This window comes from Poecilia mexicana, unplaced genomic scaffold (genome assembly GCF_051168715.1).
Source record: "Poecilia mexicana isolate PSO_F unplaced genomic scaffold, ASM5116871v1 scaffold_20, whole genome shotgun sequence".
Lineage (NCBI taxonomy): Eukaryota > Metazoa > Chordata > Actinopteri > Cyprinodontiformes > Poeciliidae > Poecilia > Poecilia mexicana.
Window position 1 is genome coordinate 7,931,081 of NW_028263389.1, and position 23,929 is coordinate 7,955,009.

At 39.7% G+C, this 23,929-nt stretch overlaps 1 protein-coding gene across 1 annotated transcript in view; it reads left to right on the top strand.

Annotated features, from left to right (window-relative positions):
* Positions 1 to 23,929, top strand: part of LOC106904022 (catenin delta-2-like) — a 192,818-nt gene that overhangs the window by 82,949 nt on the left and 85,940 nt on the right. Inside the window, exon 12 of the mRNA XM_088001444.1 lies at positions 2,958 to 3,264. Within this exon, the coding sequence (XP_087857570.1) occupies positions 2,958 to 3,264 (307 nt within the window). The remainder of the gene's footprint in view (positions 1 to 2,957; positions 3,265 to 23,929) is intronic.

Below are 23,929 nucleotides of genomic sequence, written 5' to 3' on the forward strand. Positions count from 1 at the left end.
CAAAAAGGAACATAGCAAACGGCTCAGAAGGAAATTGTATTAATGTTTAATGTTGTGGCACAAAACAATAAAAGTTTGAAAATCTTGTAAGGAACAGTTTGCTCCATCGTCTTAATACGGAAAAAGTCACGGCTCTCCATCTAAATCGACAAACTAGGCAAGAAGAGCAGTGATGAGAATTGATGTTTGAAAGGTGGGGGGGGAAATATAATAGCTGAAGTCATTATTTGCTACAATTGACGGAAATATTTTTTTAAGGAGAGGCTCTTGTAAGATAAGACCAAAATGTAACTTTATCGGCTGACATGCAAAATACAACAACTAGGTCACTAATCACATTATAGTGATAATTATTTTTCCTCAAAAAAAGTGATCAGAGTTGATTGAAAGATAGATGGAACTGGAAAAAAAAAAGTGGAATCCTGGGAGGGAACCTATGAGAGGCTGCAAAAGAGTTGATACCAAGACTCATCTTTGAGCAGGACAGCAACACTTTGGATCAAGCCGTATTTATGTGGATGAATGGCACAGAGTTCAGACCGAAATTTAATTGGGAATCTATGGCCAGACTTGAAAGATGATGCTCACATCTAACCCGATTGAGCATGAGCTCCAAAGAAGAATGGGTACATTGTGTAAAACTCATAAAAGCATAAGCTAAAAGGCTTCTAGCTGTATCTGGTGGTTCAGCTAACTACCTAATATAAAGGCATATGACACTTTACAGTTGTTTTATTTGCTAATGAGTTTAATCACACACAAATACAAAGCTTTAAAGCTTTTTTTGTTGCAGCATAAAATGTGGCAAGGTTCATTCCATGTTAATCGTTTTGCAAGGCATTGTAAGATGTTTCTATCTTGTTTTATTATCAGAGATAAACAGTTACAGTGACACAAATCCCAATGAAGGTTGCATTAGCTTTAAAGGTCAACTCATTTGTCAGAAAACTCTGTCAAATCAAATAGTACAGCCAGTTTTATATGGAGTATAAATGATGACTAGAAATGGGAAAAAAAAAAGTAGTAGCTGGAAGTTGCATGCACATTAACCACATCCAAAAACCAAAACAAATGAGCTAAGAAAAATGTCATGGCTGTGTTTCTTTCCCCTTCCATATCTACATTTTACCCCCACTTGCCTTCTTAGTTTCCTTTTTCACTCTTTTAACCAATAATATTCATTTCCACTGGTCACAGCTCAAGCTACTGGATAAAAATATTTGACAGGCCACTTTTTTCTGTGTGAGACCTTTTTTTTTTTTTTGCCTTCTCCTCCTTTTGCCATTCTTCCATGCCTTCTTTTGCTCTGGGGTTTGTCCTATTTGGCTGTCACGTCTCTCGGTGAGTGCACACTGAAACTGGTAGTGTTAGCCTAAAGCCCTGGCTACTAATGAGACGTTGAGAAGGACAGACTCGCCACGGACACTATTTAAAGAGTATAGAGAGAATTTGCCCCTTATGAGAGTGACTCTGCCCCATTACCTTCCTATACCACTGTTCTCTCTCACCGCTGTTAGCTTTTTCAAGATGCTCTTCTATCCCTCAGTTTTTAGCTGAAACATTTTTTTTTTCTTCTGCCAAATTGTTTAGATATTTTATCAAATTTAGGGCAATAATACCTGAAGCAACAATTATTCTCCTTTCATGTTAAGGAAAATGAAGAGACACCAGTTAACTTAACAGTCATGTTTTTGGACTGAGGGCAACCTCAAGTGAGCCCAAGACTTTCTCACGGCAAGGCAACAGTGCTAACGACTCTGCCGTTCAGCCCTGCCAACGTAACTCAATGACTGAAAATATTTGTTGTCTTAAACAAAAATCAACAAAAAGCGGCTTGTTGTGTGTTTGTGATAGAGGGTATCCTTAAGTCTCTTACAGATGAGGCAGGTCAGAAATGTGTGTGTTTGTGTGAGTGAGAGGGCTGAAATAGAGCTGTATCAGGGCTGTGAAGGTCAAACAAATGCCAGCTCTCAAGACAGCACTAAAGAGCAAGTTTGTCGGTCACATAATGATGAGACACTCAGCCATAGCACACACACTCACGGACACGCACAACCCGACGTTCTTTCTTTCTTTTTTTTTTTAAATTCGTGGTCTTCGTGTGTGTGTGTTTAAGGTGAAGTGTTTGCGGCCCATTCTGTGCGATTACTGTTTGTCAATCAGACATTCCCTCTGATTGTGAGACCAGACTCGTTGGCTGGTGTTGGTGTTAATCACATGACCACACATTGATTTCCATGCTGCGAGTTATCACTCAGTTCCTGAAGAAGAGATTTACGTTGCTTTTACATGTGTGTGTGTGTGTGTTTCTGTGTCGTAGTCTGCAGATAGCTTGGTCTGAATGACAGATGAGAGGTTCCTCCTTCACACAGTTTGTCTCCCTGTTTACAGCCGGAGCAACAAAAGCCCCTAGACCCACATTAACATCTTGATTTATCACCGATCCATAAACAATGTAGAGGCAAGAGGAAAGCTGCTGTGTCTGCGCTGGCTGTTTACATCTCTAAGCAAAACCAGATTTGGTTTGCAGCTCTAATGAACTATGATGTTGTGTTTTATTATTCTTAAACGTACTATTTTATTTTATTTTTTTCCAGGTTATTCACATTTCGTGAATACCCTAAAATGCATTCTTTCTAGATGATAATTGGTCCTTAAAATGATGCCATAAAAAAAGGATGCTGAGGAAATATTAAATCTAATCACAACATCAAATCTTAAACTAGGGATTTTTAAGTGCATTTTTCTCACTAACTATTCAGAGCATTAAAATTGATTTGTCTTTCAATTAACCTGTTGAAACCTGCACTTCCTCTCCTTTCCTATACTTGCCTTTTTGTCCTTTCTTCCTCTCCTTCTCTTCCCTCCTTTCCTGTCCTGTATAGAGCTGATGATGCATGTCCATAGCCACGTCCGTGACCTAAGTTATGTCCTTTGTCCCTACTTTGCCCCCATAGCACCCTCTTCCCCTGGTGTCGACTCCACCCCTTTGCAGCGAACAGGAAGTCACGGCACCGGCACAGGCAGCTACAGCCGTGGCGGGACCAACAACTATGCCACGGTGGGGCCAGGATACACTTCAAGCGCCGGTGGAGGAGGCGGAGATGTTTACGGGTCGGACCCTTACGTGGCGGACCCCTACCGCACCCTGCAGTACTGCCCCTCGGTGGTGGAATCTCCTTACAGCAAGTCCGGGCCAGCCCTGCCTCCTGAAGGAAGCCTGCAGCGTTCACCTTCCATCGACTCCATTCAGAAAGACCCAAGGTAGGATGAAAGCCGTGGTGTCCAGTGAGCTCCACTATGTGCGAGTGTGAAGAGAAAGTTTAAACATCACACATGAAATTGTACTAACATTTTACAATATTTTTCAAGGTGCATCTCAGAGAAATAGGGATGTGTGTTCCAGTGAGGCCTGTTTGTTGGATTTTGCAGTTATTAAACTACGTTTCATCAAGCCCGCCTTTTTGAATTAAAAATTAGTTTTTATTGGTCTGTTGTAATGTTCCAGTCTTCTAAGAAATGAAATGTCCCATTAGCCGTAAGTTGAAAATCACGGTAATTACCAGAAACAGGGGTAACAACACCAGTGTGTGCTAGTCAGAATGATGTGTTGTTTAATTTAGTGAATTAATTTCCTAAAATTAATGAATTTTTCAACAATATTCCAGTTTTCTGAGATGCACCTGCATATGCTAATCAGAACCACGGTTGACATGGGGGAAGAAAATCTACTCTCATAACCAAAACATTATTTTCACATCAACATCTTTTGAACAACAGTGACTCACCGCACCAGCATGAAAATGATAGAATAACTAACCTGCAGAATGATCTGTTACTCCCTAAGCTGGAAAATCTTTGCCAAATGCTTGATTGAACCAATCAGAAATCCTTATTTGATAAAATACAAAAACGTTTTTTTTTTTTTTTTACAACACAGAGGGAGCAGAAAACCACCATACTGCAGTGTTTTTATGTAGAAGATATGTTTTTGTTGCAGTGTGTATGCAAATGTATTTAAGATAAGATAACATAAGATATTCCTTTATTATTCCTTTAATTTGGAAGGATAACTCCTAAGTACACACCAATTCATGTTTTAAGGTACAAAAAGGTGCACTGATATGTTAAATGGAACAGCTTGTGTTAAGAGGTATCCTGAAGAAGTAAAAGTAAAAAAAAACAAAGCTGAGCATTTCAGAGTGTTAGAAATATGCCTGAAATGCCGTGGTTAGAATAATTCAGTTAAAAAGTAAAGAGTTCCCAATCACGATATTTTGTCCCCAAGACTGAATCATTTAAGTGTTTACCAAGTCAGTCGCATTCTGGCATCTGCATTTTCAAAGAACCTACTTGCAAAATTGCACAAAACAGCTTAGTATGTAACATTGTACATAGCTTTATTAAACTGCAACTGGTGTAAAATCTTAAAAGGTGAATGACAAGTGAGAAAAGAAGTTTAAATCATTCAGCTAATCCAATAGTGACCCTAAAGCCAGTGCTTGAGATCCGAGCATGGCGTTGCTGTTAAGAGCGCTCATGTGTTTATTTCCATACAATGAACTTTGCCACGAAACAAATCCATGTGTCATATCAACAGCTTCACTGTTAAGTGTACAGTAATTCATATAGACAAAAAAATAAACCTAAGGCATCACAGTGTGTTGCTTCCAGTCACACACCAGTTGCTATAGAAGCTCCTTTCATCTTCCTTAATGTCATGCTGGGTGTAAAAGAGCCCTACTGGGCTGTGATCACTTTTTATCCTCTTGTCTCCTCAATTAAGCAAAGCTCCATCTCCATCTTTATTTATATATATTTCACTGGACTCTTGATGTATAATTCCTTTAATTAAAGCAGGAGAGTGAGTGAGACGTGTGGATCAAATTTCAGCAGCAGCTATCAGTCACAGGAAGAGGCAAAGAATGGGGAGATGGAGAATGAACAGGATCAGAAGACAGGAGAGTGTCTGCAAATATATGCTAAAAACGACTGAAGGATATCTATGTAGCACAACAAAGATTTAATCGTCTACAAAATTTGTAGGTCCTCTAAATAAATAAATGTTTTACTGATATGAATTTTTATGAATTGTGATAAATAAAGATGCAATAAATTCCACTGTGTAGAGGGGTATTTCCAGGATTGATCAAAATATAAATTGTATTTATTGAATAAAATGTATACAAGATATCATGGACACATATGTTTCATAAAAATGTGCTAGGTTTTTTTTTTGTGTACAAAGAAAAACTCTGTTTGCTCTTTTAACTGGAGAAAATTGGAAAAAAAGTTTAGTTTAGAACTTGCAGAATGAAATTTATTTAGTAGTCATATTGTAATTTTCATTTCATTACAGATGTATCTCAGTAAATTAGAATATTATTGAAAAGTTAATTTTATCCACTAACTCTGTTCACTAGGTGAAAAAATATTTATAGATTAATAAAACACAGATGGATGTTTCCAAGTCTTTAGTTTTGTTAGCTATCATGATTTTCCACTTATAGCTAAACAATTAGCATGTTACACCAGACAAATAAAAAGAAACATTTTAATACAGAAATGTGGCCCTAATAAAAATGAAGGTTTAACACTTGTTTTAAGGTTACTGTTTTCAAAAGTTATTTTTAATTTGACAGACAGGCTTCATCAAATTTGCAGAGATGTTTTTGCACATATTGGAAAAACTGAATCTAAACTATTCCCAATTTTTGCTCAGCTTTTGTATGGACACATCCCGCAGAGCTCATTAATTTCACATTGTATTAAAAGTTAAATCACAATAAAGACACCACGAAACAGAACCAGATGACAAGCAGTTGGCTTGGATTTGTTGCGTCGTCCTATTAATTTTGGCCTCCCATGAACTGCAAGGGTAAGACAGAGCGCAGGAAAGTTGAAAACAATATATGGTAATGAGTGAATTTCATTACAATGCTAATTTACAATGCAAGATACTAAACCCCTGTAGACAAAATGAACCTTTATCTAATGCACTGAAACTGCCAGACGAAAATGCAGATATGCAACATCCTGACTGTTCCTAATATGATTAATCAATTTGGTCAGTGTTCTTGTAATTGTTGACCATGTCTAGACACTGAGTGACTTTAGAGTAACTTTCATTTATTGTAGACATCGTATAAATTATTGTGTGTGCGGTTTTGTGCACGGTGAGTTAGTCAGATGATTTTTAATAGACATTAAACATAGGGGTGTCCCTAACAACAGCTATTGTAGTAAAAAAAATAAAATCTTAGAATAATTTAAATATATATTTTTTCTTTTTTCTTTTTTTCTTTTTTTCTTTACTTTATGTAGATTGTGTTTTAATTTTTTCATGTTATATCAAAGGAAATGTAAACAAACATTCACACAAATATATGCATAAAGCTTATGTAGCATGCTGCATCACCAGCAGTACAGAAATGAATAAAAATAAACTCTTGTTTATTTATTAGCAAGTAAGAAATCCAGGGAATTGGGGTTATATCTGGAGATAAACAAAAATGAGCAACTCGACAGGAAAAAGAATCTGCTTGTGTTTATAAAATGTGATATTTGGAAACGGCAACATTTTTCATTCATCTCACAAATAACACAATTATCTGTGTGCGTCGTTTATGAATTTTCTGGTTTAGATTAGATTTATTTGGATATTTACATTATCTCCATAGCTAGGCAGATTTGAAATACGATGAAGCAAAATGGATTTGGTTGACTTTACAAGCTCACCAAACATGCATTTAAATGTTTCCATAAGCACTTCTGCAGGAACAAAACCCCAAACATATCAAACAGGAAATGTGTCCAACCTTATAAAGTGAATTTAACAGCTTTAAAAGATTATGATAGACTTGTCTATACTCTTTGGTCTTTGTCTGTGCAGATGCTAATCACGTCTCAGGGATAGGGTGGGGAAATCATTTAAATGATGGCTTTGCTCCTCCACATTGAAGGGAGCGAGTTAAGATGGTTTGAGCATCTAATTGGGATTCCTTCTGGATGTCTCCCTCCGGCAGGATTTCAATGCTCATCCCATCTAGAGTAGAACCTGGTGCAGACATAGAACTTCATGGGGAGGACTACATGTACCTTTTAGCATTGGAATGCTTCGGGGATCCCCTAGAATGAGCAAAAGACAATGGATGTATAGAGGGATAAAGGGCTGGATAGCCCTTTAACTAATTTGGTTTTTATCATCTTATTCCTTCTAGAGTAGGGTTTTCTAGACATCGCCTTGACCTCCATGTTTATCATTTTGCTCCTTGTGCGCTGAATTTTGACTTGAGAAAACATAAACTAAAATCATATTGCCATCTGCTTATAATTTTTTCTTCATTTGTTGATATTTGACCCCAGTTGTCTTTATTTTAGGGTGTTTCTATGAGAACTTTGGGACTCCCTCGGTGTTATGAGTAAGATAAAGCCTCGCAAACATTTGACTTCAGACCCATTGAGGATAGCCGTCATCTGGAAACAACCTGGGTCTCTGCCTAAACTTTTGCATTCCACTGCACAATTCTGTTAGCGTGCTTAATATTATTGAATCGGAGCCATGTGTTACAGTTCTCTTTATCATGAGGTTAAATTGCCTCCCACTCAGACTTCACTCTTACTATTTGCCGTAATTGAATCTGGCTGAGCTAACATGAAATGCTAAATGAGTTAGCAGATATTAGAGACAAGGAATACTCTGAGTGAGGGCAGAGGTTATGTGTGCCTTGAGCAATGTGTTTGTGCTGCTAGGACCGTGAGAACAAGTGGAAGATGCGTCTTTAGGACGAAATTGAGTTTAATATGGTTTTTCGGTGTGCTCTGTGTATTTTTGTGTATTGCACAGAAATGTCTAAGTGTGTACTGCAACCAATTCAAACTGTACATCAGTAGGCATGATGACAGCAAAGCAAACACAGCAATAACCACTGATGGGTTGGAGTGAAAAAGAGACACTATAAAGACGGAGGTGGAACATGGATGAGAATAAGACAGGAGGAGGATGGGAGGAATTGGGGAAAACGAAACCAGAGGGTGGGAAGAAGAACAAGATGGGGGAAAAAAGAAGAAAGAGGATCTTTCACTGAGGGAAAGTCAGAAACATGGGGGAGGATTTTAAAAGGGCTGCAGATAAAATAAAAGCTGATAGCTAGATGACAATCACAATTTGAAGAACTTGGATAAACACAAAAAAGTGAGGAGATACTTGTGCAAATGACTGTCGTTCTGATGTTTTTTTTATGCGTTCCCCTTACTGGTTCTCCCTATCGAAATAGATGTTATAAATGATGCGGAGAATGAGATTTATTTTCTCATGTAGCCAATAAACAAAACTGCTTTTGAAAAATTGCTAAACAAATAAAGAGTAATAAAATAATGATGCTTCATTCAGTGGCGTTAAGTTAGAATGAGAGGTGGAGATGGAAATATGTGTAGGCAAGAAGATTGACCATGGCAGATGGAAAGTATGGAAAGTAAAAATGGCAAACATAAAGGGAGAACAAGGTTAACATCAGCTCAGGGACGATGGGAATTTGGGACCAAAGATATGGATGTTTGGTTTATTGCTTGAAAACTTGGGAGCTTGAGGGGGATGAATCACCTTCTCCCAAAAACATTGTAAGGAAAGAAATCAGGAAGTCCGGTGACTTCCGGACTTCCTGATTTCCATAACACAAAACAATTTGGATTATTACGTCTGTCAATGTAATAATATATGCAGAACAGGAGTACTCGTGTAAAATCAAGAAGAAAATAATTCTGTAGCAACATTCGTCAATCATTAAAAACAAAAGAAACTCCACACGCTCCATAAAACTGTACTGCTGACAACAAATAGCTATTTACTGTGTCGTGATATGATGTGATCTTCCGTGACATGTCATTGTCACCGCCCGCTATTTATTGTCAGTGTCTGTTGGCTCGGAGCCGAAACGCTCTTCTCTATTTATGGAAAATCGTCAGTGGTCAGCGGCGACTCTCTGCGCAACGGTGTGAGACGTGTACGCGTGGAGTCGTTCAAGACTAATCAAATGCGATATCACGAATATGAAAAATAGACACAAGTACATGTGCTTCGGTTAAAAGAATCGGGAAGACTGAAAAAGGAGACATTGAGTCAGTGTGGCTTTTCTGGCCTGTTTTTAGATCTTGATGAATGACAGAGCGAGCGTATGCTTCTCTTACAGTCGACACCGAAGTCGATTTTTTTTTATTGACATTTATGTAAAACTCCTGTAAAGGTATAGAAGTCAAAGATGGAATGTTCTCACATTCAGGAACTCCTTTACATGAATGCAAGAATAAATATTAATAAAGAAGATATTTGTATAATATAGAATCATCCTTAAATTTGTAAGTTAAGTGTGTAAGTTTCAAAGAGAAATATTAAATATTTTTTCTTTGCAAGAAAGAGCAAATATAGCAAAGCATCACATGTAATGCCTTGTTGCATGCTAAAGGAAAGCGTCATACATTTGTGGAAGTTGCAAGGATAACAGATCGAAAATTAAGTAGTTATGATCTATGTTTTTATAGTTTATTTGCTTGAGTGGATGACAGTGAGCCATTTTAGTGGACAGAGATAAACGGGGCTGCAGGCTCGTTTTTAAACTTTCAGCTGATGCTGCTTGAATCATAGTGACCATGCATGTTCTTCATTAATAGATGAAAAAAAAAAGTTGTAAAATAGTTTTAAATATTTATATAAATGCTTGCTGACATTTTCAATAAGAGAATGAAGAATGCACTCTTGTCTTTTGCTTAGTAATTATTTACAGCAGTCATAAAAATAGCAGATGAATGGTATTATTTTGGTGATTCTGTAGATAGTTGAGTGTGAGGCTATTAAGTACAAGCCAGAGTGAAAAGCTGAGTTCTGTCCATTTTTCTCAGTTCTTTTTTTATGTTGGGGGACAACTAAATGTTGACCTAGCTGTTACCTGCTTGACTTACAGGCCAGACACCATCAGTACCATCAGACAAAGGACGACAAGAGAAGGGAGGCTGAAGTGTCATTGAGAGAATGATAAAAGAACGTGTTGATAAGTGGGTAGCTCAAGTCCAAGAGAGCAGAGGCAGGCAGGGAGGGTGGCGAGTGTGTGACAGTCACAGGGTGAACAAGGGATTTGAAGAAAGCAAAAAAGAAGGGAAAGACAGAGACAGAGGAAGGAGGACACACTCTGCTGGCTCTCAGCACGGCCCAGGGGTAATTTCCTCTCCACATGAGAAATGCATGCTGGGATATGAAATCACCTCCAAGGGAGGGTAATGATGCATTGCCAGAACCTTGGCCCTGAGGCACAGCTGTGTGGATGCTCCAGTGTTCCTGTGTGCGCGCTCACACAAATCTGTGTCCTGGCCGTCATCCCTGCCTGTTCTGGGTAAATTGCCCATTGTAGTTATTTTCCTTTTCCGAGGTGGCCTATCTGCGTGCGCGTGTGTGTGTATGTGTGTTTGTGGGAGTTTGCGCCTGACCTTGGGATAATAACAAGACTCTGTGCCTATCCCTTTGCTTGCTATGGGGAACTTCCATCTTAAATCTGAAGCCAGAGAGGGAAAGGAAGAGCAGAGAGAAAGTGTGATAAATGTGCTTTGGGTGGCCATAATGCAGTAATAGTGAGAGGCACATCCCCTCCCAATAGATCTTAATGTTTGACCTTATTCAAATTGAGCATGAACTTTAAACAAAAAAAAAAACAACAAAAAAAAGATTGAATGTATGTACTAAAGTTCAGTTGATTTCTTTTAGGGAACACAAGAGTACATCTCAGTAAATTGGAACTTATGTTTTAGGCTTGTTTCTCAAATTAAAAGTAACGTTTGCAAATTGCAATCCCTAACCAGAAATTGTATTTCATATTTTCATTAGTTAGCTTTAGGTGCAATTCATCATAATTAATTGGAAGAAAGTCTGGAAAACTTATGTTTATATATATATATATATATATATATATATATATATATATATATATATATATATATATATATATATATATATATATATATATAAAAATTCCCCTCTCACCCTCCGTGGGTGGTCTCTTTCATCCTCTGAGCTCGGGTCCTCTACCAGAGGCCTGGGAGCTTGAGGGTTCTGCGCAGTATCTTGGCTGTGCCTAGAATTGCACATTTCTGGACTGAGATGTCTGATGTTGTTCCTGGGATCTGTTTGAGCCACTGCTCCAGTTTGGGGGTGACTGCCCCGAGGGCCCCGATGACCACAGGCACCACTGTGGTCTTTACCTTCCAGGCCTTCTCCAGTTCCTCTCTTAGGCCCTGGTATTTCTCCAGTTTCTCATGCTCCTTTTTCCTGATGTTGTGGTCACTTGGTATTGCTACATCCACCACAACGGCTTTCCTCTGTTCTTTATCCACCACCACAATGTCCGGTTGGTTCGCCATTACCATCTTGTCTGTCTGGATCTGGAAGTCCCACAGGATCTTAGCTCGGTCATTCTCCACCACCTTTGGGGGTGTCCCCCACTTTGACCTCGGGGCTTCCAGTCCATATTCTGCACAGATGTTCCTGTACACTATGCCCGCCACTTGGTTATGTCGTTCCATGTACGATTTCCCTGCCAGCATCTTGCACCCTGCTGTTATGTGCTGGACTGTCTCAGAGGCCTCCTTGCACAACCTACACCTTGGGTCTTGTCTGGTGTGGTAGATCTGAGCCTCTATTGCTCTGGTGTTTAGGGCCTGTTCCTGGGCGGCCAGGATGAGGGCCTCCGTGCTGTCCTTGAGTCCAGCTTTTTCCAGCCATTGGTAGGATTTCCTGATATCAGCCACTTCAGTTATTTGTCGGTGGTACATCCCATGTAGGGGCTTGTCTTCCCATGATGGTTCCTCCAGCACCTTGTCCTCTGTTCCCCACTGCCTGAGACATTCGTTGAGCACATCGTCTGTTGAGGCTTTGTCCTTGATGTATTTATGGATCTTGGATGTTTCATCCTGGACAGTGGCTCTCACACTCACTAGTCCTCTGCCTCCTTCCTTACGGCTCGTGTACAGTCTCAGGGTGCTGGATTTGGGGTGGAACCCTCCATGCATGGTTAGTAGCTTCCGAGTCTTAACGTCCGTGGCCTTCATCTCTTCCATTGGCCAGCTAATTATTCCGGCAGGGTATCTGATTACTGGCAAGGCATAGCTGTTTATTGCACGGATCTTGTTCTTGCCATTGAGCTGGCTTCTCAGGACTTGCCTTATTCGTTGGAGGTATTTGGCTGTGGCTCCTGTCCTTGTGACCTCATCGAGGTTGCCATTTGCTTGCTGTATTCCCAGGTACTTGTAGCTGTGCTCTATGTCTGCTATTGTTCCTTCTGGGAGTGAGACCCCTTCTGTGTGGACGACCTTCCCTCTCTTTGTGACCATCCGGCCACACTTCTCTAGTCCGAATGACATCCCAATGTCAGTGCTGTAGATCCTGGTGGTGTGGATCAGTGAGTCGATGTCTCGCTCGCTCTTGGCGTACAGCTTGATGTCATCCATGTATAGGAGGTGACTGATTGTGGCCCCATTCTTAAGTCGGTATCCGTAGCCAGTCTTGTTGATGATTTGGCTGAGGGGGTTCAGGCCTATGCAGAACAGCAGTGGGGACAGAGCATCTCCTTGGTATATGCCACATTTGATGGACACTTGTGCAAGTGGTTTGCAGTTGGCTTCAAGGGTGGTTTTCCACAGCCCCATCGAGTTTGCAATGAAGGCTCTTAGAGTCCTATTGATGTTGTACATCTCTAAGCATTCAATGATCCAGGTGTGTGGCATTGAGTCATAGGCTTTCTTGTAATCAATCCAAGCGGTGCACAGGTTGGTGTGTCGGGTTTTGCAGTCTCGGGCGACTGTGTGGTCTACAAGGAGTTGGTGTTTGGCTCCTCTACTATTTATGCCGATGCCCTTCTGTGCCGTGCTCATGTATTTATCCATGTGTCCGCTTATCTTAGCCGCTATGATGCCTGACATGAGCTTCCATGTTGTAGAGAGACAGGTTATCGGCCGGTAGTTGGATGGGACTGAACCCTTTGAGGGGTCCTTCTGGATCAGGATTGTGCACCCTTCAGTTAACCATTCAGGGTGAGTCCCATTTTGTAGCAGCTGGTTCAGTTGAGCTGCCAGTCGCTCATGGAGGGCAGTGAGTTTCTTTAGCCAGTAGGCATGGATCATGTCAGGCCCTGGTGCTGTCCAGTTTTTCATACCCGAGACTCTTTCTTGGACATTTGCCACAGTGATGGTTACCGGGGCTTGTTCAGGGAGGTTGCTGTGGTCCTCTCTTAGAGAGGTTAGCCACTGTGCATTGCTGTTGTGGGACGCCTCCCTTTCCCATATGCCTTTCCAGTATTGTTCAGTCTCCAGCCTTGGTGGGTCTGCTCTGTTGTTATTACCCTGCCATTGAGAGTACACTTTAGCTGGTTGGGTGGAGAAGAGCCGGTTAATCCTCCTGGCTTCATTCTCTCTTGTGTATCTCTTTAGGCGGCAGGCCAAGGCTTGGAGTCTTTGTTTGGCAGTTTCGAGTGCTTCAGGTATGGGCATCTGGCTGTACTTCTTAGGTACTGGTCTTTTCATTGCACCTCTTTGGAGCTCTGACAGTTGGCTCACTTCCCTCCTTGTTATCTTGATCTTAGCCTCTAACCGTCTTTTCCATGATGGATATTGGGTCTCATGGTTGCTCTTATGGCCGAGCATTTCAAGGATCACTGATGCTGAGTTGTATATCAGCTCATTGGTTTCTGTTATGGTGTTGGTAGGGATTGTTCTCAATGCTGCATTCACATCTTCAATGAGACTTTCTGATGGTACTTCACTCAGCCGTTGTAATTGGCGTCGGGGTTGCCTGGTGTTCATTCGGGCCACGATTCTCTCTCTCAGGTCAGTTGCTGTCTCGTTCAGCTTTGATAGTTCGTTCATTACTGGGGCTGCATACCCAGTCTCGGGGTGGGGAGTTGTAGTTAACTCCCCCCTGACCTTACATCCGGGCTCCTCCCTCTTGCCGTAGCATTTGTGTTGTACCTCGTCAATCTCAAGTTGTGATAGCAGTTGCCGTTTGCGGATGTTGGAACACTGAGCTACTAGTTGTTTGGCAGTCATTGTAGACTGTGGGTGTCGAAGTAACCATTCCACCCTCAGTCTTTGCATGTAGCCCCTCTGACTAGGGTTACTTGAGTAGTAGCATTCCAACAGATCCATGTTTTCCTCTCTCGCCCATTTCCGTCTTGTTCCAGTAGCCCATTTTTCATCAAGGTGCTCTGGTTCCCCAGCACCTGACGCAGACCTTGTTATATATATATATATATATATATATATATATATATATATATATATATATATATATATATATATATATAATATAAATGTGTTTTGCTTTTATGTTGCTACAACAAACTTTCAATGATATTTCAATATTTTGTGGGAATTACTTGTATAAATGTCAACAACACAAGGTTTTTCTGTTTTCCTGTTAATTTTACATTTGTTACATTTTGGATCAGCGCTTACAGCAGCATTTCAAACGCTGGTCTCCTCCTGTATTTCCTGTAGCTTTGATAAACCAAGAAAAACTCTAAGATTGCCCAAAAGGCTGTCAGCGTTTCGTAATCTGGCGTGTCCCATGGTAGACTGACCTGTACTCTCCAAAAATGTTAAAACAGAGTATGTTTTATTATGTTTGGCTTACTGTTATTTGCTGGAGTCTCACTGTCCAATATGGCAGCCTGAACAAACAACCAAGCATGCTGATTTCTTTTTTTTTTTTTAACAACTTTTGTCCTTCCTCTCTTGTACTGAAAATGGCTGGGGGGCTTTTCCCTGAAGTTACAACTTTGACATTAAAGATTATCATCACATTGACCTGTTAATTATTAACATGGTTCATTCACTGAACAGGAAGTAGATCAGACTGTTGGTGCCCAACCCACTGATCAATGATCATGGTTAATCAATTTGCTGGATTCCAGTCACCAGCTGATTTCTTTGCAAATCTTTACTATTTTACAGAATTTCCACACGTACAGCAGCTAAACATCAATTTCTTATTTCTTGTGACGTGTTGGTAAACAACCATAATCTGCTTATAACTCAATTATTTCATAGTTATTTGATGATAGTTAATAACATTAAGGTTCCTTTTTATCTACATTCAGTCCTCTTTACATACATTTACAAAAAGAGAGAGAAAAAGACAGGGAAGCGACACATGAAATAAATATTAATACGCGATTATACCACTCTGTCACGCTTAGCAATTTTGTTGGGGGCCGAGGGGATATGCTTTCCATTCCTCTTCCTCCTACCGTCCCCGTTGCCGGCCTGTCTGCTGCCTCTGATGGTATTTGGGAGGGATTATATGAAAATGTCACAGCAGCAGAACTACTGTATATGTTCTCACCACACTGTGCCTCATCTTGCTTCCTCTTAAGCTCTCACTTGAGAGCATCATAGCCGAGTGCTTACATGTTCGCTGAAAAAAAAAAAAAAAACGCTACACTGTCGAAACCAAGTCACAGCCACAACAGTAAATGTTCATTTTAGTCAACAGTAGCTCCTTGCATATAAATATGGATTGGATTTGATGGAGAAAAAAAAGGTAATAATAGTTTAATATTTTGAGTTGAGCAAAATTTAAACGTATTTGATGAAGTTGTCGTGGCTGTGTTTTTTTTAATTTTTTATTTAGCAGACACGTTCACCTGTTTAATTCAGCTTTCGCATCAGCTTACTACAATCTTTTTCTTTAAGCAAGGTTTTCTGGCAAATATGCTGCAGTTGTAAAATAGTCTTTGGACAGGGGTGCAGATTTAAAGGTCAATGAGTTGTGCATCTCTTGTGCTGGAAAGGGATGTTGACCTTTCAGTTAAATTGCTTGCTGAAAATCAAGCACCGTTCCTCTTAGCAGGCTGATAAAGTACTGACCAGCAAAATTAAAGCCGGATTTGACAGAGGAGTTCGACAGAAGTTAATAGAATCAGCACATCTGGAGCCATTAGGAGGAAGTCAGGTTTGTTAAATAAATCCTCACAGAAAGAGAGGGGAGAGGAAAAAAAAAGGTTCATTATTGTTGCCGTGTTCATTTTAAAATTATAACTCTGGCAGTTCCTTGTTGAAGATAATCACATTTATCTGTGCAGCTGTGTCGGTATTCACCAGCTGCGGTGGCACAAAAGCACCTGCACATTGCAATTATCTCATAATACATCCCTGTGGAAGTGCGCGCACTAAAATAAAACACTTAATGCCCACTCACAGTGATGCGCACATGTGCCCACGGAAGCTCAAGTCAATATTTGTTGCGGACTAAATTTCTCTTTGTCATGCTCATTAAAGGAGCCTGGCAGGTAGGATAGCAAACGGTTTACAAAAAAATATAACAGCTTGAGATCAGCCATGAGTAGAATAAGTCATCCATATTTCAGTTTGCATGTTTCATTCATCAACACATAAAAAACAACAACTGGACCTTAAAATAAGATAATTACAATCTCAGAAGAGTGTTTATATGTGACTGTGAGAAAATGCAGCCACAAGTGAAAAGTGTTTGTGTAGTCCTTGACTTAAACGTAGGAGAGCCATAACTTAGCAGACATCCAGTATCGCTGCGGTCTACCTGGGGGTGTGAGCAAAGCAGCGAAGGCCTCTTAAGTGATGAGGCCTCAAGGTCGAGCCTCTTTGGCAAAGGGTTCTATAAAACATAATGTGAAGCTCTGAAACGGAGGTCTTGCCACTGCAATGGTCTGAGTGCAGATTCTCTTAGGAGACCACAAATGCCTTTATAGTTGAACATCAATGTTAAGGCACATCTCAGTTATTTAGAACACCATAAAAATGTCAATTTACTTCACTATTATAGTTAAAATAGTTTTAAAGGGCATGAATGAATTTGTGGTTTATCTCAGTTAATACAGAGGGCCACAAAACGATCATGCTTAAAGGAACTGACTGAGACTTATGCAAGTAAGCATATTAATAGAAAGTTGAGTGGAAGGAAAAAGGTACGTTTAGAAGAAGGTGCACAGGAAACGGTAGTAACTGCAGCCTGCAATAGATTGCGAAACAAAGACAGTTTTAGAATTTGGGGTAGATTTGCAAAGTGTGGATTTTAAAGTTAAAATTAAAAATGTAAATTAAGAAAAGCTGAGCCATAACATGTCATTTTTTAAACCTGCAAGATCACAGGAACACATAACTAAATACACTTTAAACTTTACATATTCGTTCTTGCCAAGATGCCAAGTACTAAGAAGCTTCAAGTTCCTAAACTGTCTGGCCTAACCTGGACCCCAATTATTTAGCAGTGCATTACCTAACCATCATCTAGAATGTTAAAAATGTTTAGTATATCACGAAGCTCTGCTTCTGACTATGTAAAAAAAAAAACAAATAAATAAATGTTGGTGTGCGACATTATTTACTTTCATTCCAAGAATAAATTCCTTGTGATGCAGAAATTAAATCACTGAGTCATGAAAAAAAAATAACACTGACGCATCCCAAGAGTTCTGACTTGATTTAGAAACATTCCTCCAAATGTATCCATCCCTCTGCCTCTCTTCCTCTCCTCTCTCCATCCCACCATAATACCTCTGCAAGCAGAGGCCGCCTGACAGTGAAAATGGGTGGAGAGGTGCAGGCATTCATCCAGCGTCTGAAGTGTTTTCTCCCTCTGCTTTCAGTCTAAACACGCGGTTCTCCTACTCTCCCTCCTGCTGTCCTTTGTGTCTATTTAGGTGGCAGGTCTCTTCTTTTCTTTAAATCCCCTCACTTCCATTCCTCTCTTTGTCTCCATCAATCCTTTCTCATTCCTCCTCGCTGCACACTGTGAAGAGATTCGAGCATGCAACAATAGTCCAATGTTGTTTGTCTGAATCTGAGTGTACATTCCTCTTTGTGTGCATGTTTTTCCACCTCATATAAGCAACAAAGCCCACCGTGTCAGCCAGACACATGCTTCGCTGTGTGTTGAGCCAAACACTGGTCTTGATCGAATGATTACAGGAGTGAAGTGAAAGACAAAAAAAAAAAAAAATGGTGAATTGAGAAAAAGAAGCAGGGCAGCCCTTCCTCTGAGTCTTTAAATAGTATTGGTTTTGTTTCTGTCCCTTTAGTGAAGGTGTGAGTGTGTTGAATGCTGCTACAAGTAAGTGAATTCATGCGTGATCGTGTTTTGCTTTTCCCAAGTGTGCATTTTGTACATTTTCGGAGTGCTGCTTGTATCAGTTCGCTGAGTTTTGCAGTCTTGAAATGCCACTTATTAATGCCTGGGTCTGAATTTTATATACGCTTCTTATCACATGTATTTATAATGAGCACCACAGTGACACAGTCCCGATTTTTAATTAGTTATTTGACATTGAATGCAATAAACTGCAACCATTCATGCTGCCGTTACTGTTGCCAAGTTCAGCTGTGGGTTTTCACCTTATTGTTTCAGAGATGCTAAACAAGCTGCGGGCTGTCATGCAAGCATTGCTCCAGCTAGGTAGTAATTTCCTTCCGACTCCATTTTGTGTATTACTTTCACTTTTGCAAGGATGAGTGAGCTGTAGAAAATAAAAGTTTTATTACCAAATGATACCACTTCAGAGGATGCAGTCATTTGTGTCATTGAAGCACTGCTCAGTGAATATCAGGCAAGCACCAAATAAACAGACAACTCTGATCATTTGAATCAAAGAGGTGGAAAATGAAATTTCATAGCTGTCATCAAGCATTTTTTTCTTTTTTAGAAAAAGTGTTGAATATGTGCTGGCATAAAATTTGCCATCCTTATATTTATTTATTTGTTTGTTTATTTATTAACCTGGGGAGAAAATGGAGTGTTTAGTCTGTCATGTTGTGTGATCTCCGTCACCTTGCTGTGTCTGCTCCTGGCCACACCTTCTTACACCACCATTTTTTGTTCTTTCTTTAATGGAACAGCTGCTGTTTTAATTGTCATAACTAACTTTAAAATGTTGTGAGGAATTTTCAAAAAAGAAAAAAAAATCAGTCTTGCTAAGGGTACAGCTGCTGTTTTCCCTTATAATATGTATTAGTACTTGGGTTAATTTCACAATAATATGTAATTTAAGTCCTCGATATTTTTCTTTGGTAGTTATGCAGTTGTTATGCATCCCCCAAATGTTTACTAATCTGCCTCCATAAATTCAGATGATGTCATGAAAATCCATGTAGTCAAAAACATACCTGTGTTGCTCTGAATCAATGAATCAGTCGTGGTCTCTATTCAAAAGGTGCCTAAACTTCTGCTCATAAGACAGCTGCCTAAATACCCCAAATCTCTGCTTGGACGTTCAGTCCTCAGCCAATTGTAGGTAAACATGTTTTTGTTATATCCGCTGAAGGTAACAGGTATTTAAAAATGCCACTATGTGCCAAGTGAATACATTATAACCCCATGTTTAAGACGAGGCTTGAAAATTTTCCTTTTGAGAAAGCTTGTTTTTTTTTTTTTTTTTTGTTTTTTATTTAACCTTTATTTAACCAGGAAAGTCCCATTGAGATTAAAATCCTCCTTTCCAAGGGAATCCTGGATTACAGTGGCTTAGGTTATCATGACAGTTAAGCTGCTATAGGCTATGCTGCTGGAGGACATCATACTAACCAGTTTTCTTCTGCTACTTTGAAACTATATGCATTATCTGCAGTTATTACTGACATTTACATTATCTTCTTCCTCTACTTTTCTATCCATAGACATTACATGTGGGCTGGCATTCTGTTCAAATTTGACACCTTCATAGATGAGGCCATCAGTAGAGCCACTGCTGCCAATTACTTCATATGTTCTTTATATAAATGACCCTGTCCGTGTTTAGCCCTCTTTCTCCGAGACAAAGCAACTGAAGGAGCTGTTGCCGTCATCTGCAAACACACGATCCGTGCTAGAAAGAATTGAACTTAAAGGTTTAAGGAAGCAGGATGATTGGAGACGAGTCACATAGGATGTATTGCTGACTTATCTGGAGAGACTTGTTGGAGGATCAGGAAGAGGAGACTCTTTACGGATGACTGTTCTCAGGAAAATGACTTTTGCTTAGAAAACTTGGGACTCCCGATGGAACCTAGAATAAGACGCTGGTGAACACAAAAGTATTGTGCAGGAAGTATGGGAAGATGGATTAGGACAATAAGGTAGATGAGGAAGAGACAGCAGCTGAAATCTACTGTACAACTCTGCATAGACCCACTTTTTTTTTTTTTTTTTTTTTTTTTTTTGCATGGTGGCTTGGGATGACATTTGTTGTGAATTGGTGCTATACAAAGAAACTTCATGAAAGAAACCAACCATGTGTTGGCATTTACAACTGAGGGATTGCTATATAAGTCTTCGGCTTCTGTACATATAGTCCTTGTATTTCTTTTGTATTTCCACTAAATGACACTGTTATTAGTAGGGATGCAATTTAATATCCACGAAAGAAGAAATCACAGTGGATCTTATCAAATCTGGCTATTAATCTTTGTAAGCACAGACTTGGGTATAAAGTAACTGTTATAGGGCTGAATGTTATTCTGTTATTTGTTATTTGAAGGGAGGTTGTTGAGACTCATGGTCATGGTTATTTATTTCAGCAAGCGCATATGGAAGAAGAGCTCTTCGAATTGAAGAGAGGATGAGGAGAGTGATGAGTAGCAGTCGAAGGAGAGTGAAATTTACCTCATGAAATTACCCCTACTCTGCGCGCACTCCTCGGCAGGTCTCCCAGCACTCAGAGGAGCATTTTTCTCCAGAAAGATGGGGGTTTGTGTCAGACATCTCCTTTGACTGGCAGTAGGCATCCTAGTTGAAATGGTCTGTTAGGTTGATGGTCTGCAAGTAGAGTTTCCATCCATTTTAAGCGTAACCTGCCCCAACTTTTACCTTCTGTCAGAAGGTGGTCTGTGAAAGCTTTCCAAACATTCTTTACATGGAAAAGAACAAACTAAAAATGACTTTGCTTTCTAGGCAGCTTCTCTCTTGGCCATCTCTTATTTGCAATTTTGTGAGTGAAACTTTAAGCTCTTGCTCATGTTTGCGCCGCGATTCCTTCAGCACCTCATCTCTTGTGAGATTTTCAGAGCAGCACTAAAATGACAACCCTTTGAGGCCGACAGTAGTGAATACTCACACGTTTAGTTGTGTTTTGTTGTAGTGTTAAGAACTAAAACCACTTAGCTGTTCACGTCGTGCCCATCAAAAATTTACAACAATAAAAAACTCAAAAAAAATGGGATAAAAACCTCGTTCGAAATGAAGCATGTTTTCAGAAGTTGATGATTGTAATTTTGCATGTGTATTTCCTGGCCATCAATGTCAGAAAAAAATGTAAGTTTTTATTTTAGTTCGATTGGAAAATGCAACCTCAAAGCACTTTGAAACTATTTTCTTCCATTTTAGGATGTAATCACAGTGATTGTGTCTTGGACTCAAGTTTAACGCTGATTTCTTTGCCTGAATGGATGCGATGTTCGACCCACAGGAAATGGAACACTTAAGCCGCCGAGCTGCTAATGTGGTGTAAATGTCAGTCTCGGCCAGCTATCTGTTTCCACTTCATCTTTATCCTTCCATCGTTATTATTCTGCCAAGGCAACAGACAAGCCAGAGGTCTGTGTTTATTGTTGTTTATCTTTGGGCCTGTTTCGAGCAAGATTGTGCAAAACACTAACAAGTCAAATTTCATGAAATATGGGCTAGAGGAGGACAGAAGCTCTGTGCACTGTGTGAGATTTACTTGTCTAATGTAAATGTAGGTTCCTCACCTCTGTCGTGCTTGTCCGCTTCTGCATTGTACGTTTAACATTTAGCGAACGATATTCATACGTGTGAATGCACGAACGCGCTCACACAGCGCTAATATCGCGCCTGACCTTATCACCGTGATGTTCACTTGACAGAATAATTCTGGATAATTTGCGCTTGCGTGACGTACATGGACACATGCTGACACTGTAGAACCTTCATTAGCGATGAGGCCTGAGGGAGCATTTCCTGGACACAGACACACACATCTTCATTGGCTGGAAACACTCATTAGCATTGTCACAATGAAATGGCTCACCTTTTTTTTTTTTTTTTTTTTTGTTTGCCACTCAACGGCCAGTTCAGATGATTGTACAAGGCTCCGAATCAACGGACAGTGGGTTAGTAATTTCTTAGCAATCTTCTCTTCATTTGCCATCTTAAACTAGGTTATGCAGTCTGATTGAATGAGTGTATAAGATGGGGATTTGATTGGTCAATTTTGTCATAATTGTTCCCTGACATGTGATTAGTTTAAAGACTCTTCCTGGTCTAAAGGAGACTTGATTTAGTCACTTTAGAATTAGTGAGAGTAGAAAAACGAAAATCGGCTTCCCCACAGGCCTCTTGTGATACCATTTGCAAGGATAAAATGGGCGCAAATATGCTGAAGGAACAAGAAAGGCTCTAAATGGTGTAAATCATTACCACTCCCCTCTTTACTGTTGTAACCAGGCTGCATATTCGCAGCAGCCTCCTCTGCATGTGGGTCTTTGCAAGCCAAGCAGTGGGGGACAAGGAGGAACGAGCAAGATGTAATTTAATTTCAAACCACTTTTTGTTACAACGTTCAACTTTGGTTTGTTTAATTTCATCCTGTTGAAGCCACGAAACTGTTTTGAAGCACAAAAAGAAACATCTTTCTCCTCTGAAATTGTTCATTTCATACTGGTAACGAATACTATTCATTTGAATGTCAAAGGATTTTTTTTTTCCTTTCTGGTCAACATAACAGGTTTTCATTCTTGATGGTTGTAACTACATTGTTCCTCTATTTTTCAGTTTTAATTAGCATAGAGTGTGATATAGTGTAATGGTCTAGATAACCTCAGTGTCTTTTTTTTTTTTTTTGACCCTTCCAAATAATGACTTGAGAGTATATATCACAAGCCTATTGTTTGGTTGTGCAAGCATCCAGTAATTGCGCTGTGCAATCGGCGAACAGTGCCACTTGGCTGCAAATTAATGATCAGCAAATGCTGGATAATAGCTCTTTGAATGCATGTGTGTTTGTATATAGGAGAGCGTTCATCTGCATGGTTTCAATGCAAACACTATTTGCGAGGGCTTGCAGTTGTGCGGGTATGTGTGTGCACACGATTAGTGCTTTATGTGCACGTGAGCGTACACTCCGCTTCGCTGCAGCGTGTTAATAAATTCCATAGGCTGTGTAAGTGCATGTTTGCACTTACGCGGGGTATGTGTATATTAAAGAACACCTGTCTGTCAGCTTAATGTCCTTTCCGATTAGTCCTTCAATTTTGTGTGTTCAGCTAATTGCAAAGATTTGGGCTGGTGCTTGTGTTTTCCTGAGGTTGGCAAATCGCTCCATGGCACTGCACACTAATGTTTCCCCCTTGACATGGGCAGCCTTACAAATACACAATTATACACACACACACACACACTTACACGCATACACACAAATACAGTGCAGGGCTTGTGTTTTTGTTGTTGTTGTTTCTGTTTTCTGAGAAAAGCAAGAAAACTCTTGATATCATTAAAATCTAATATTACAGAAAAAATCAGGTTTTATAGACTTTACCACAGTCCTACGATAACTGAGTTATAGTTTTATTTCATACATTTTGTATTGTATTTCTATTTCATTTTATTCTAGACTTATTATAACTCCTTTGGAAAAAAAGGACGCTTCACAAGAGTTGCAGGAGAAGTATGAAATTTCAGCTCCAGAACCTTGTCCATGCTCTTTCCACTTTAAGTAAAGTAGTTCATCTGTTCTCGTGGGCTTTTTATTGGCATAAACTCCTAAAATAATTTTAAAACATGCATTGAGTATCCATGAGTTTAAATGAATGCATTCATTTAACTTATTGGAAATCTTCAGAAGCAATGCTGGAGTTTTTCTTTACATGATGAATTTGATCTCAGCCTCATAATACATAAACTGAAGCCTTGTGCCCCAACTATAGAAGT